This window comes from Oncorhynchus nerka, linkage group LG23, assembly GCF_034236695.1.
Source record: "Oncorhynchus nerka isolate Pitt River linkage group LG23, Oner_Uvic_2.0, whole genome shotgun sequence".
NCBI lineage: Eukaryota > Metazoa > Chordata > Actinopteri > Salmoniformes > Salmonidae > Oncorhynchus > Oncorhynchus nerka.
This window is the reverse complement of record NC_088418.1, coordinates 22,313,994-22,327,129: the sequence shown is the minus strand read 5'-3', so window position 1 is coordinate 22,327,129 and position 13,136 is coordinate 22,313,994. Positions and strand designations below refer to the sequence as shown.

At 39.1% G+C, this 13,136-nt stretch overlaps 2 protein-coding genes across 2 annotated transcripts; both read left to right on the top strand.

Annotated features, from left to right (window-relative positions):
• Nucleotides 1-2,068, top strand: LOC115106172 (homeobox protein Hox-B6b-like). The gene is made up of 2 exons (XM_029628734.1): nucleotides 1-485; nucleotides 1,052-2,068. The coding sequence occupies exons 1-2, from the start codon at nucleotides 68-70 to the stop codon at nucleotides 1,303-1,305; spliced, it is 672 nt and encodes a 223-aa protein (XP_029484594.1). The 5' UTR covers nucleotides 1-67; the 3' UTR covers nucleotides 1,306-2,068.
• Nucleotides 2,069-2,635: 567 nt separating this feature from the next.
• Nucleotides 2,636-4,847, top strand: LOC115106171 (homeobox protein Hox-B5b-like). Its single transcript, XM_029628733.1, has 2 exons — nucleotides 2,636-3,376; nucleotides 3,887-4,847. Exons 1-2 carry the CDS (start codon nucleotides 2,785-2,787, stop codon nucleotides 4,132-4,134), a joined length of 840 nt encoding a protein of 279 aa, XP_029484593.1. The 5' UTR covers nucleotides 2,636-2,784; the 3' UTR covers nucleotides 4,135-4,847.
• Nucleotides 4,848-13,136: the final 8,289 nt, after the last annotated feature.

The following is a 13,136-nucleotide window of genomic DNA, read 5'->3' as shown; positions in this document are numbered from 1 at the left end:
AATGGCAAAACCACTTGGACTATAAAACATTACAAATCATATTCATCGGAGCATATTTGTCCATCCAATGAGTTCCTATTTTGTCAACTCAACTTTTCCTGCTTCTCTGCCCGGAGGACAGGAGTCTCTCCTCGCTCAGATACCTTTATATTCCTCCGGATATACTGACCCTTTAAGACACTTTTCCAACGCTACATATGGAGCTGCCAATATGCAAGAGAAGGTATACCCAACCTCATATTACCAGCAAACCACTGGTATCTACGGTCGCCCCAGCACCAGCGCTCCCTGCGACTATACAGCTGCCACTTTTTACAGTGACCGCTCGTGCGCTTTCGCAAATCGAGAGGAGCAGCCGCTCTTTTTAACTCAGGACCAGCGCAAGTCAGAGTGCCTCGAGCAGAATGTAAACATAACCACTGCTGTGGACGACAAGTCTTCTCTGCTTTATCCGTGGATGCAAAGGATGAATTCTTGCACCGCCGGTCAGTGAAACCTTTACTTTTGATTTTTGTTAACGTTTAACGTGTTTTATTGTTAATTTATTGAAAGGGGGTGTACAGTCAGCATGTTGCCTATCAATCAGATGACTACTGTAACAGTGTTGCCTGGCATTGTAGCTTATAAGTAACTATTGCTATGAAATTAAGACGGGGAAAAAGAGGAAGAATTTTACAAGTCGTTGTGTGAACACATGCATGATGATTTGATGACTGTGATATGTATTGCATTCTATCGCCGAGAACGTGATTGACATGAAAAATATATTAACAGATAAACTTGTTTTGTATAGGAAACGCGTTTAACTGTCAAAATACAGTGGGCTATCATGTGAATCAAATGGATCATTTCAACTAGGCTATGCTATTTTTAAGGTTTTACTAATGGAGGCTATTTTACATGTGTGTGTATATAGGCTGATTTATTACATCCATAATAGTGAATGTAGCAATAGTCTATAAAAGCGATGATAGTGTAAAGGTATCCATCCATTCCATGTCTTTGTTTTTTACATAATTGCTGGATTTGGTTTGCTATTCTTTGTTTGTAGGGACATTGGGAAGCAGTGGACGCAGGGGCCGTCAGACCTATACTCGATACCAGACTCTTGAGCTCGAGAAAGAGTTCCATTTCAATAGGTATCTCACCAGGCGTCGTCGAATCGAGATTTCGCATGCTCTGTGTCTCACTGAACGTCAGATAAAGATTTGGTTCCAGAATCGCAGAATGAAGTGGAAAAAGGAGAACAAAGTTATGAATCCTTCGAAACCCAGCGATGAAGAGGAGGAAAAACAGACGGATTAAAATACACTGAGTAAAAAAAGCTACACAAGCCATCCTATAACTGTTGTACCATGAATTGTGAGATGTTTAATTATTGTTGGTTGTTGTTTTTCATAAAATGGCTGCATAGGCCTACACATGTTTGTGAAAATATGTAAATAGGCCTACTAGATAAATATATTTGCACGATGAAATAACGTCTGTTGGTTAGAAACAGGTTAAAAACAACTGAAGCTGGCTAGCCTATTCTTATTTGATTGTGTTTGTATTTTTTGTTTTGTCAATATTGTTGCTTGAAAGTAAAGTAGGGTTTACCACATCCACAAAGTCAAAATTGGCTATATCGTAAAAATTCATGAAAACATAAATGTGGTCTTAATTTAAGGTTAGGTAGTGTGGTTAAGGTTAGAAGTGTGGTAAAGGTATAAATTCACATTTTAGGAAAATCAATTGCAGAAATAGGCGGGGTTTATGACTTTGTGGTTGTGGTAACTGGTGACGATCGTGAAATAGGCCTACACTCGCACATACTGGTTTCCTGGAGCGGCGTTGGAGAAAACAAGCAAAAACAAGCCTAGTCAAAATACTCGATAATTAAATATTTTTGCTTCAAAAATATTTTTTTTATGGCCCCATTATAGATACAAGAGAGATGCTTTGGCCTAATAGCCTACCATAGTGTGTGTTGTATTTAGTTTGTTTTAGGCTTTTACATCGCTTTGTCATATTCAACTGGATAACGTTTTCACAAGTTGTTTATTGTGCACTTGCCATCTGGATGTCGTGTGCAATATTATGTAAGACATGTTTTTGTTGTCTTTTGTAAATGCAAATAAAGCGTTGGTAATTTCTGTAAAAAATTCATAGAAAGTTTTCTTGTTTTACTGATGTGAAGACAATAGTCTTATAATAGTTATTATTATCACTATGTCCTGTAAAATTGACCTAGTTGAGCAAACCAGACATTTAAATAGGCAAGTCTCTCTTTAATGATACTACAAATCCCTAGTGTATTAGGCCTACTATAATATATATTTTTGTTAAACTTTTTTATACTGGGATACCTGTCTGAGATACCTATTGGTAAAATAGTTTAGCCTACTTTTGTGTCCTAGAACAGTCAATGTTTAAAAAAAAAAAGAACAATGAAAAAAAGTATTGAGCACCCTCTCTGACAGTTACCTCCACTGCCAGTAGATGACGCTGTCTGCCTACATGGATCTCAGGGCGCAATGGGGAGGCACCATTGACTCGAGCATAACGACCATCATTTCGTCATCATTTGTAACCATAGAGCATGAATTACCTCTTGAAGTCATCAGTGAGAATTTACGACTGGTCAACAAATGCACGTGATTCCCGAGCGCTCTCCCATATTTGGCCGCATACCTGGCAAAGTACAGTAGGCTTCATTGCTATAATTCATGATTACATCATAAATCGTGAAGCAGAGGATTATAGCGACAAAGATCTACAAATCGAGCCTTTAAAAACAAGCAAATGAGCTCTTACTTTGTTAACTCGTTTTCAGGGCGCTATCCGAATGGCTCCGACTATCAGTTACTAAATTATGGGACTAACGGCACTGTGAACGGTACGTTCAGGGACCCTGGCACCATGCACTCTGGGTCTTTCGGATGCAACTACAATGGCATGGACCTAACCGTAAATCGCCCCGACACTGGTAGCCACTTCGCGGCTGTTGGAGAGGATACCCGTGGTTTTCCGTCCACTGGCCCGGATGCCCGGTACAGATTGCCGACCTGCTCGCTTTCGTCTCCAGATCCCCTTCCTTGCGCCAACCGCGAGTCTTTGGAACTAAAAAGCCCCTCTCCTCCACCTGACCGGAGCACGACCTCGATCGCCAACAATAATCTCAACAAAGGCAACAACAGTCATTTTACAGAGATAGAGGATACCAGCGTTGTCTCTGAGACCGAGGAAGGCGCGCACACAAGCAGTACCAGCAGCATGGCTGCCCGGGCACAACAACTACAACAGGAGTCCAATAACGCAACCTCCACGACAATCTCAAACGATTGCCAAACGCCGCAAATATTCCCATGGATGCGGAAACTGCACATTAACCATGGTACATACATAGCCTACTTTTACTGTGTTTTGTGGTGGTCTTGCTTTGGAGTGAATTGCATGCTCGCTGATGTGCTTTTCTATAGTCCAAATTTGTAGCGTCATAAATATGTCAAGTGTTGCATGAACTCCGTAAGGATGGTAGGATATGGCCACGGATTTGCTTTTATGACATTGTCCAGTGCAATATACTTCTTAGTGGAAGATAAAACAATAATTGTTAGCCTATTAAAGTATATATTAATTGTAATAAAGATTAACTTAAAGAAACATTGTTTAAATGTTGGAGAATTGGTGGGTATTTATGTTTAGGCTATAGTTCTATTTCTGTTAATGTAGAATAGTTGTGCGACTATCCGTGCATGGCAAGCGCCCGCATGCAGCCTATTCAACACCCAGAATTGCTTAATATTTCATATGTGCTGTTAAACATGTTTCCTTTTCAAATGTTTAAAATCCTATTTCCACCATCTGTTGTCCACTTCTAATTTGGATTTTTCATGCAATTTAGAAATGGCTGGACCAGATGGGAAAAGGGCCCGAACAGCGTATACCCGCTACCAGACGCTAGAGCTGGAGAAAGAATTTCACTTCAATAGATACCTAACCCGGAGGAGGAGAATAGAGATAGCCCACACGTTGTGCCTCACGGAACGACAAATAAAAATCTGGTTTCAGAATCGAAGGATGAAATGGAAGAAAGACAATAAACTGAAAAGTATGAGCCTGGTTACAGGAGGTAGCGCGTTCCATAACTGAGCTCGAACTGCAAGTGATACGGGGGACATCCGGAGTACTGTAAACTACAGCGCAGCACCTTTCAGCATGTTGTTGTGATTTTAGACGAAAAAATATTCTGTGGTCTTTAACAGACGTTTAGTTTGACGTTGTGTTACGGTAGCCTGTAGTTATCTCTGGAACTAGAAAAAGGTTAGACTCATTGTCTAAGGGTAGTATAAAGTCATGTGCTCTGTTTTATCTCTTGAATGTTGTCATGTTTCACGTGAGCTGTTAGCCTATATTGTGTCATTTCTAAACATTCTAACAGGTGTTAAAGTGTACAGTAGTCTATGTTTCCAAAACATAAGCTGCTCTTCATTGAATGTAAACCTATAGATGATGGGATCATTCAAAGCGCTACATTGTACGTTTATAATGCTGTATTTATGCTTGATTATCGTGGTCAGCGCAGTACGTTTTCCAGGTTTAAAAATACAGGTAAATCTGTTATGTAGCCTATGACACGTTGTGCACAAATATATCCAATTGTAATTGTTTAGAACTAAGTACTTATTAAGTTGCATAAATGTATTGAACCTTTTCAATGTGATCAATTTGTATAGTGGACAGGAAGGGAGTGGTATTCTGTGGATTATACGCCTACAGTGATGGTAAAGATTTAGCCAATTAAGCTTTTTGTATTTCTATGTGAATCTATAGATTTGGAAATAAAGTTTCTCTCCATCGCTTGATATATTTGAAGCATAGTAATTGCAATTAATTAACCTCTTCTTCATTTAACATATAGTAAATTAATTAATTAGGCCTACACATGTTTTAATGCACTATTCTATAGACACACGTAGGCTATAACACTGGTGAACGTAAACCCTTCATGGCATTTTGGACATCTTGTATCAACAATTTAGGCTTACTTAATTAACCTTGCCACACGATTAAACAAATTAACTTTATAAACAACATGTTCCTATAGATTTTGTACTGTTTTACATTGCTATAAAATAACATATTAGCAAGAATAATTTCCATAGAAGTTTTCATGCTTATCATTGGCTTAAGATTACTTTTTTTGTATAGGCCTATGACGTGAATTACATTTGAGGCAGGTTGTTGCTGATCAAAATATTTGCATTGTTTTCGTCCAAGCTATATTGTTTAAACCATGCACCTACAAAGTGCCCACCATCATGTCAAGGTTATTCGATTCATTATTGGTTCCATGCTGCCATTATTTACCAGAAAAACAAACTCTAAACCTTTTAAACTTACCCTCTTATTGACTTCTTTGGGTTGAGTCGCACTTCTGTTTGCTTGTATTTAGTTATTCGTTTCCCCATCAAATGTCCCATCATGTAGGCTATCTTACAGGTACATGGCTCGAATTTACTAAATGCCTCCGTACCGTAGAACATATAATCCCTTCACTGACTCTGAAAGGTCACGTGGCGTCCATAAAGTTAGTTTTATGGTTTTGGGGAGTAGACAATGTACTATATAATTCACATTCTTGAATGAAAGTGACGGTTTAACTGCTGCGAAGGGATTAGAAAGGGTTGTGGACTGTACAGCACTAGTCTGGGCAGTGGCGATATCCTCGATATCAGGATAGAAAGTTCATATCAGAAATGCAGTGATACATTTAAATAAGTGTTCCACTGTCTATGATTATAAACCAAACATATCTTATTCATGTTGGAATTAGCCTCAAAATAAAATATTTTGAGAATCCATGGATTGCAATCGACTTATCTATAAACACCAGCGAATAAGAATGAATTCATTTTGGTCAGCGTAAAACAGGAAGAAATTCTGCCTCTTCACGAACAGGACACAAACTAATTCAATTTCTGCAATGACTGGATTGAACCTCGTGTATTCAGTGTCATAGGTGCTGGTATGAGAAGGGCAATTGGATAATGCATGTCTCTGGCCTATAGACTCAAGTCAGAAAACGGACAAAAACTTGAAGTGAAATTCAAGTCTGGATCCAAAAATTAGACCGTCTTGATAAAAGCGTGGCCTAAGGTAAAGCACGAACTTGAACAGGGTTTTGTGTGTCCCATCAATCTCCAAGATACGCCGTTGAACAGTGCGTCTCTCTCCAAGGACAGGATAGGTGAATCCCCTGTAAACGTTGGGAATCAGACCTCAGTCGATTTGAATAAATTATCCTGGATATATGGAGGTCTAATCATATACATATTAGGCTTAATAATTCCACACTGAACAAAAATATAAACGCAAAGTATTGGTCCCGTGTTTCATGAGCTGAAATAAAAGATCCCAGAAATGTTCTGTATGCACAAAAAGCTTATTTCTTTAAAATGTTGTGCACAAATTTGTTTTAGTGAGCATTTCCCCATTTGCCAAGATAATCCATCCACCTGACAGGTGTGGCATATCAAGAAGCTTGTTCTGTTGGCCACTTTAAAAGGACACTCTAAAATGTTTTTTTTTGTCACACAACACAATGCCACAGTCTCAAGTTTTGAGGGAGGAGCAATTGGCATGCTGACTGCAGAGCTGTTGCCGGAGAATTGAATGTTAATTTCTCTAGCATAAGCCGCCTCCAACATAATTTTAGAGAATTTGGCAGTACATCCAACTAGCCTCACAACCGCAGACAATGTATATAGCGTCGGTGTGGGCAAGCGGTTTGCTAATGTTAATGTTGTGAACAGAGTGCCCCATGGTGGCGGTGAGGTTATGAAATGGGCAGGCATAAACTACCAACAATGAACACAATTGCATTTTCTCGGTGGCAGTTTGAATGCACAGAAATAGCGTGACGAGATCCTGAGGCCCATTTTGAGGCTTTTTTAAAAAGGTATCTAATCAAAGATGCATATCTGTATTCCCAGTCATGTGAAATCCATCGATTAGTCCCCAATTCATTCATTACAATTGACTGATTTCCTTATTTGAACCAAAATTCAGTAAAATCTTAGAAATTGTTACATGTTGCGTTTTTATATTTTTGTTCAGTATATAAACGCATCAAACACTGATCCTGATTGTGTAGGCCTGTATGTCAAACTTGGAATTACGCCCAATTTTGTATGTTATATTATAATAACGTGTTTCTATTGTGTGTTTGTAGCCTAATGTTAATGGTTCATGTCTTTGCGTAGTTGCCACCTTGGCTAAATTGTATGTGTCCCAATGTGCAGCAAGCATACCTTACCAAATTGTATATGAATCAGCATGCAATCGCAGATCTGCGTGGTGATATCCAATCAAATTAGGCCAATATGAAAACACTGGTTTTGACATCTTTCGTCAGTAGCTGTCATTTATTCATCTAAAATGTACCTAAATGCAATAAAAATTCCCGATGTCTCAAACTTTTTTTGCTTAAATCATTTTATATATTTTAAAAATATATATGCTAAAGAACACACACCAATGTCTTCTATTGGGTTGAAACAATTCCACTATTCATAACTGTTAAATAGCCATTTAACCAGGATAATAAGTATTCCATATTGATAGGGGTAATCTGTGCACGGATCTCATCAATAATTCATAGACCGGGATCATCGCGAGGTCACTAGACGAGAGCCACAGATGCTGAGGATCTAACCTACAATACCAATAGGCCTGTTTCTCTGGCATCTTCAACATCCTTGAAATCCATAGTCCTACACGAACGAAAAAGACAATCTGAATAATTGTTTTAATTTGTGCTTTTGGATGCATAAATGGTAGACTATGGAATTGTATCTTGTGTTGGTTATTCTGTATGGATGGATTAATGCGTAAAATACCTTAGTGTTTTGTTTAAGAATTGTCTGTGTCGTTTTACATTTCTAGGCCTACTTATTATTTATATTCGATATAATTGCATGGAGATTATTGACACCTTTATTAGTGCGTAGGCCTTTTTGTTGAGCAGTTGGGAATAAAGTTTTACATTGAAAAAGCATTGATAGATTAACAGGCTATTTGTTCTTTATCTGAAATCTTGTTTTACAACAGTCGACAGAAATATTTTAATATGCGTGGATAGATGGCATAATAATCGTGCCTCACAAAGTGGCCTTAAAGTAAATCTTAAAATATGCGATTGGAGCATAGGCCAATGCTTATTCAGTGACGTGGTGTAACGCCACCTGCACACCAGCAGAGCCCGCTTCAGACCGGCTTCACTGTTGCCCCGCTCAATCGATCATCTAACTATAGGCCTATGACTATGTTATAGCCTACATACAAAACAATAGGCTACTGTATGTCCAATGGATAACATGTATGACGTCTAGACTACTCAAATCTTTTAGCAAAGTTGTAAATTAAGCACAGTGTAAAAAAAATAAAGTCTCAAACCTTAAAGTCTGTGGTTATATGACAATGCCTGGCCTATATTTCCAATGAGAGGAGATAAAACTAAATGTCTCCCATTATCTCACTTTCTCGAGTACCCTAACATGTAAAAACATTCTGGAACAAAATAATGTATTTATTTGGAATTATGTTTTAATTCTGGGTGTAGGTCTAGCCTACCCACTGTTTGCTATTTAACTGTAAATCACTATACATGTCATTGCTCCCTCTGCGCTCAGAATTATCAGCTCCAATAACTCACAGGAGCCTGGTTCCTATATATATTGGGCTCCTGCTCCCTTTTTGGTAGAAGGAGTAGGCCTATATTATTCAATATCATCGAACAAGTCAGAAATTGTTCATGTGTGAGGTCTTGAGGAAGGGGTGAAACGCAGGTCACCGCTTCTAACAAATATTAAAAATGCCATGCGATTCGTGAGGCGCGGTGTCTATCAAAGGCTGCATGTCCAAAAACGACATTAATTAGAAAGCTCGTGTCCACCTCGTATGTGTTTTGGGATCTGGATTTTTCGGATGACGTAGCTCCAGCAGGCCATATTTTTTTATACCCGGAGAGAGACAAGTTACAGTTGAAGTCGGAAGTTTACATACACTTTGTTGGAGTCATTAAAAACTCGTTTTTTCACCACTCCACACATTTTTTGTTAACAAACTATTGTTTTGGCAAGTCTACAAGTCCAACTCTACTTTGTACAAGTAATTTTTCCAACAATTGTTTACAGACAGACTATTACACTTACAATTCACTGTATCACAATTCCATTGGGTCAGAAGTTTACATACACTAAGATGACTGTGCCTTTAAACAGTTTGGAAAATTCCAGAAAATGATGTCATGGCTTTAGAAGTTTCTGATAGGCTAATTGACATAATTTGAGTCAATTGGAGGTTTACCTGTGGATGTATTTCAAGGCCTACATTCAAACTCAGTGCCTCTTTGATTGACATCATGGGAAAATCAAAAGAAATCAGCCAAGACCTCAGAAGAAAAAATGTAGACCACAAGTCTGGTTCAACCTTGGGAGCAATTTCCAAACGCCTGAAGGTACCATGTTCATCTGTACAAACAATAGTACGCAAATATACACACCATGAGACCACGCAGCCGTCATACCGCTCAGGAAGGAGACACGTTCTGTCTCCTAGAGATGAACGTACTTTGGTGCGAAAAGTGCAAATCAATCCCAGAACAACAGCAAAGGACCTTCTGAAGATGCTGGAGGAAACAGGTACAAAAGTATCTATATCCACAGCATAATGAGTCCTATATCGACATTACCTGAAAGACTGCTCAGCAAGGAAGAAGCCACTGCTCCAAAACCGCCATAAAAAAGCCAGACTACGGTTTGCAACTGCACATGGGGACAAAGATCGTACTTTTTGGAGAAATGTGCTCTGGTCTAATGAAGCAAAAATAGAACTGTTTGGCCATAATGACCATCGTTATGTTTGGAGGAAAAAGAGGGAGAATTGCAAGCAGAAGAACACCATCCCAACCGTGAAGCACGGGGGTGGCAGCATCATGTTGTGGGGGTGCTTTGCTGCAGGAGGGACTGGTGCACTTCACAAAATAGATGGCATCATGAGGCAGGCAAATGGTGTGGATATATTGAAGCAACATCTCAAGACATCAGTCAGGAAGTTAGAGCTTGGTCGCAAATGGGTCTTCCAAGTGGACAATGACCCCAAGCATACTTCCAAAGTTGTGGCAAAATGGCTTAAGGACAACAAAGTCAAGGTAATGGAGTGGCCATCACAAAGCCCTGACCTCAATCCTATAGAACATTTGTGGGCAGAACTGTAAAAGCGTGTGCAAGCAAGGAGGCCTACAAACCTCACTCAGTTACACCAGCTCTGTCAGGAGGAATGGGCCAAAATTCACCCAACTTATTGTGGGAAGCTCGTGGAAGGCTACCCAAAATGTTTGACCTAAGTTAAACAATTTAAAGGCAATGCTACCAAATACTAATTTAGCGTATATAAACTTCTGATCCACTGGGAATGTGATGAAAGAAATAAAAGCTGAAATAAATAATTTGCTACTATTATCCTGAAATTTCACATTTTTTAAATAAAGTGGTGATCCTAACTGACCTAAGACAGGGAATTTTTACTATGATTAAATGTCAGGCATTGTGAAAAACTGAGTTTAAATGTATGTAAACTTCCGACTTCAACTGTATGTTTGCACTGGAGGAAATGACCAAACAAAAGTCAGGACTCGGATAACGTCTTCAATGTCACCATTTTTAATCAACACTTTTTTTTTATTTTATTGAAAAACAGTCTGCATTTAACTGCCAAAATAAAGGAAACACTTGAGTAAATGAGGGATACGAATTATATTGAACGTTAATTAAGCAGTTAACATCCTGTCATGCTTAGGATCACGTATAAAAATTCCCAGTTGCCAATTTTTGACTTGAAGAAGAGACCTCAGTGACAAGAAGAGGGGTTTCAAATGAGCATATGGGGTTTAAAGTGTGTGTGTGTGTTAGTCACTAGATCTAAACCCAATTTAACACTTATTGGAGATTCTGGATGTGTCCTGAGAGAGCGTTTTCTACCACCATCAACAAAACACCAGATTATGACATTTCTCGTGGGTGAAGGGTGTCGCATCCCTCCAATAGACTTCCAGACACTTGTAGAATCTATGCCAATGCGCACTGAAGCTCTTCTGGCCGATCATGGTCAGAGCCATAACCAGGGTTCGAGTTTTAGTGAGGTTTGTTATACAATTAAAAAACGTTAAAATGCTATTTGGTGAACAGAAATGATCCGTTTGGCTGCTAGTTCTTTCACCTCAGTTGATCAACATCCACATAGCCTGTTAGCTAGCTTAAACAGTTGTAATGTTATACGCCTGATTTGATTTGATATGAAAGGGGGAAATATGAGAAATGACACTGACACAGCATCAGCGACTGTTCAGTCAGTTGTCATAATGAATTGTATAAAACCATCAACTCTTTACATAGATATCTCTTTTCTCAAATGCCATAGTGCTCACGTTTGTATTCCTAGGCATTACTCATCAAGCTCCACACAGGCGTCAATGGAGCACACCGATGATCCTATGTATTATCGCATTCATATGAATTATTAGAACGTTACTTACAATTTTGTATTAATATCAGTGATGTAGTGGGTGATGGGTAAACTGTAAACTCCAGTGGACGATCGATATAAGACGGTATTGTTTGCTTTTTGATTAGACAATATAGGCCTATAGGGAAAATAGGCCATGTGGAGATGTTCATATTGATATATATATATATATATATATATATTTGTTCACAACTTGTTCCATAAGTTTTAACAAGTTGGAAACCACTTTACTAAACTCTCTCTCTGCCTGCTTGCTTGTTTCCGCTATCTTGCGGTATCTCTGCTTCTTCCTACATGCATTGCAGCCTGCCTCAGCCTCACCACATCACTGGCTGTCTCAGTATAGCCTATTCTCTGTAAAGCAACGTTATTATTATCCTGCTGAGGTATGCTCCGTTTAACGTTCGATTCTTACTTCATCCTTCTATTTGGGATAAAGTAGCCCAATACAGAGCCTGCAATTTTAAGTATCTGCGACAGCTAGCCACCCGACCGACATACTGTCTTTGTAAGAGACTATTTACCAGTTGTGCACTCATTCTTTGAAAGACGGTTTTTGTTTGTTTTGGGGGATGTCTGTAGACACGGCAGGAGTCTCGGAACGGTTTTAAAATGGCCTTTTGTCCGGCATCTCGCAAACACACTCCACAGGGTCTCTAGTTACCTACTTGAGCCGACTCCGAGCTGGGGTGGTTAGATTCACATCTCTGGCCCTCGGCATGTGCACGAGAGGGCGGAGTTAGCCGTTGAGAGAGTGGTGAGTGGAGGCAAATCCAGGAGACGCAGGCGAACATTACGAACAGACCACTGTTCATGATTCCACTTGTTCGCAAAGATGCAGGCGCGATTAGAACTCCGTCAGATCAAGAATATAAGCCTTCTGAGCTTTGATCAACGCTGGGAGCAATATTTAGATGTTTACCCGTTATTTTTTAAATGTATTATGTACAATATATATATTCCCCAAATGACAGAGAACACAAGTATAAACGCAACATGAAACAATTTCAAAATATCATAGCAGATCCTGCAGGTAAAGAAGCCTGATGATGTGGAGGTCCTGGGGGCTGGCGTGTTACATGTGGTCAGTGGTTGTGAGGCCTGTTGGACATACTGCCAAATTCTTTAAAACTACTTTGGAGGTGGCTTATGGTAGAGAAATGAACATCAATTCTCTGGCAACAGCTCTGGTGGACATTCCTGCAGTCAGCATGCCAATTGCACGCTCCCTCAAAATTTGAGACATTTGTGGCATTGTTTTGTGTGACAAAACATAACATTTTTAAGTGGCCTTTTATTGTCCCCAGCAATAATCAGCTTCTTGATATGCCACACCTATCAGGTGGATGGAATATCTTGGCAAATGAGAAATGCTCACTAACAGGAATGTAAACAAATTTGTGCACAACAAAGGAGAGAGATATGCGTGCATATGGAACATTTCTGGGATATTTTTTTCACCTTATGAAACGTAGGACCAACACTTTACATGTTGTGTTTGTAATTATTTTTACACTGAACAGAAATATAGAGGTTAAGACACTTTATGTTTGTGTTTCCTTTATTTA

Bases quoted from the DNA above. Each gene is read 5' to 3' on its own strand.
- LOC115106172 (XM_029628734.1), top strand. From the start codon at position 68: ATGAGTTCCTATTTTGTCAACTCAACTTTTCCTGCTTCTCTGCCCGGA. The intron at 486-1,051 runs GTCAGTGAAACC...CTTTGTTTGTAG, and splicing joins GATGAATTCTTGCACCGCCG to GGACATTGGGAAGCAGTGGA.
- LOC115106171 (XM_029628733.1), top strand. From the start codon at position 2,785: ATGAGCTCTTACTTTGTTAACTCGTTTTCAGGGCGCTATCCGAATGGC. The intron at 3,377-3,886 runs GTACATACATAG...CATGCAATTTAG, and splicing joins GAAACTGCACATTAACCATG to AAATGGCTGGACCAGATGGG.